General features: G+C 34.4%; 1 protein-coding gene across 1 annotated transcript; it reads right to left on the bottom strand.

The window, feature by feature from the left end:
• Positions 1 to 546: 546 nt before the first annotated feature.
• On the bottom strand, positions 547 to 1,512 carry LOC120227034 (olfactory receptor 2AK2-like). The gene is given in 1 exon segment (XM_039225180.1): positions 547 to 1,512. A coding segment is annotated over 1 exon segment (966 nt).
• Positions 1,513 to 2,677: the final 1,165 nt, after the last annotated feature.

Here is a 2,677-nt window from a genome sequence, read left to right as displayed (position 1 = left end):
ATTGAAATGCAAATTTAATGAGATCAGAGATTTCTGTTAACTCTTATCTTTGTTTACCTCAAATCACCAATGTCTGTAGCAGTGTCACACACATAATTAAAACGCTAAATCAGTTGTGTACTGAATGAATAAATGAGTGAATTATGTACTCTCCTATACCTTACAGATTTCTTCCATAGATCCTTTTAATGTTATGTGTTTCAATAGGTTGCATTTCCTATTTGTTGAGTTTCAGGATTAAGGAGGACATTACAAAATATTTGTTGTGAGGTACAAACATTGAGTTGATGGGAATGAAATCTATTGCTTTAGACGCCAGATAATGTTAACAATAACACAATTTTCCCAGAAAATTTCCCACAATTTTCCCTCAAAAACTGTCCTTAGGCCATTTTAAAACCAGCAGGAATAAAGGTATTTATCAGTTTAATTATTTCCTAAATATTTCTTAGAGTTTATATGTTCCAAAACATTCCAAGCAGTGTTCTATATAGCTCAATCTCAATCATAGGAGTTCTTAAGTTATATTTTATGTACAAATATCCATTATACCAATAGTCTTCTCATGGCCTCAATAACCTCCTTATTCCTCAGACTGTAGATAAATGGGTTCAGAAGAGGTGTGATGATGGTGTAAAACACTGCCACTGCTTTATCCTGCCCTGGGGAGTGCAAAGAGTGTGGCCTTGTATAGGTGGACAGACCTGTAATATAGAATAAGCTTGCCACAATCACGTGAGAGGAGCAAGTAGAGACAGCTCTTGTCTGTCCTTTACCAGAGCTCATCTGGAAAACCACAGTAAGCACACAGGCATAGGAAGCTAGAATGGCCATGAATGGTAACATCAGAATAATAAGACCACTCAGGAGGATTGTATTCTCATACTGGGAAGTATCCTGACACACCAGTGGCAATAGAGATGGAACTTCACAGAAAAAGTGGTTAACAATCCGAGACCTACAAAATGGAAGATGAAACACATACAATGTATGTATTAATGCATTGATAGAGCTACTGGCCCATGCACATATGACAATGAACCAACCAATCTTCTTGTTCATGAGTACAGGATAATGTAAAGGGTAACAGATAGCTACATATCGATCATAGGACATAAAGCCAAGAAGAAGGGCTTCAGTTCCACCAAGGACCAAGAACACAAAGGTTTGAATCTCACAGCCTAAGAAAGTAATGGTATTACTATTTGACAGAAAGTTAGTGGCCATCTTGGGCACCGTGGTGGTGATGTTCATTATATCCATGAAGGAAAGCTGACTGAGTAGAAAGTACATTGGAGTGTGGAGTCTGGTGTCCACTTGAATGAGAAGGATCAGTATGACATTTCCCACCAGAGCCACTGAAAAGAGGATTGCAATGGCAACAAAGAGAAAAATATCCATTTGACCATATTGGAAAAGACCAGAAAGAATAAAATCTGTTTGAACACTTTGATTTCCTGAGTTCATAGTTTAAATTGAAATATCAAAGCAGATCATATCCTTATATTCCATGTAAGACATTTCCTTTAAGAGAAAACAAAATGTTTATTATTACATGCCTTATATTGCCTCCATACCATTTTGCTAGGCAAGTGAAATATCCAGACTGTACACTACTTTTATTTCTTCCAAAATGAGTGGAAAATAAAATTATCATATTATAGTAACTTTGAGAGAGTAAGTCCTGTATTATCAGAAGTTAATAAAAATATTCACACACAAGACAACTTGTACAGAATGTATGATTATTCAGTTTCCTTTAGCTCTGACATTTCTTTTGATCATCAAACAAATTAATCACACTAGGTTTCCCAATGAATTTATAATAGTATGAAATGTAATTTTACAGTTCTGTCCAGTTTGAAAAATCTATTTTACCTTCTCATTTTCTTTTCAATAAGTACAAATTCTTAGATCTTTTGTTAAGCATATGCAAAACACTTTACTCAAGTTTTCTTCCAATATCGATTCTAAAGATAATACTCTGGTAAGTACTAAAAGCATTGACAGGCAGAGAAGGAGAGATACCATATGTTTACATGTATAGGTAGATTAGGAGGAATTTATGGAGGGCCATGAGGGAAGAGAATGGGAAAGATAGATGGGGAGACAGAGGGAGTCAAACCATGAGAGTTCTCTTGAATGCTGAGAACAAACTGAGAGTTGATGGGGGTGGGAGAGAGGGGAGGGGGGTGATGGACACGGAGGAGGGCACTTGTTGGGATGAGCACTGGGTGTTATACGGAAACCAACCTGACAATAAACTATTTAAGAATAAATAAATAAATAAATACCCCCCCAAAAATAAAAAAAAATTAAGTCCAACATTTCAGAGAAAAAAAAATTAAAAATAAAAGCATTGAATGCTATTAAAAAAACCCTCTGTAAAGTCAAATAACTCAATATTAGTCTCTGAAACCTGTAACATACTATGAATAAAATAAATATTTCAATAAATACAGAATTCTTAGGACATTTAAAGCATAAATAAAGTTTTCTAATTGTTTTTTTATCCATCTCTGATTCCAAAAATATATATATGTACTGTTGTAAATGTTAAAAACATTGAAAGCTACAAAAACTTCTCTATAAAGTTCCAGATTAATTTCAAGCTATGGTACTTATAATGTAGTGTAAGTTTAAACATATTTCACATAATAGATGAGCGAAAAATGCT

Source organism: Hyaena hyaena, unplaced genomic scaffold (genome assembly GCF_003009895.1).
Source record: "Hyaena hyaena isolate Hyena2069 unplaced genomic scaffold, ASM300989v1 scaffold_1959, whole genome shotgun sequence".
Classification (NCBI taxonomy): Eukaryota; Metazoa; Chordata; class Mammalia; order Carnivora; family Hyaenidae; genus Hyaena; species Hyaena hyaena.
The sequence above is the reverse complement of the archived record's forward strand: the minus strand, read 5'-3'. Positions and strand labels throughout refer to the sequence as shown.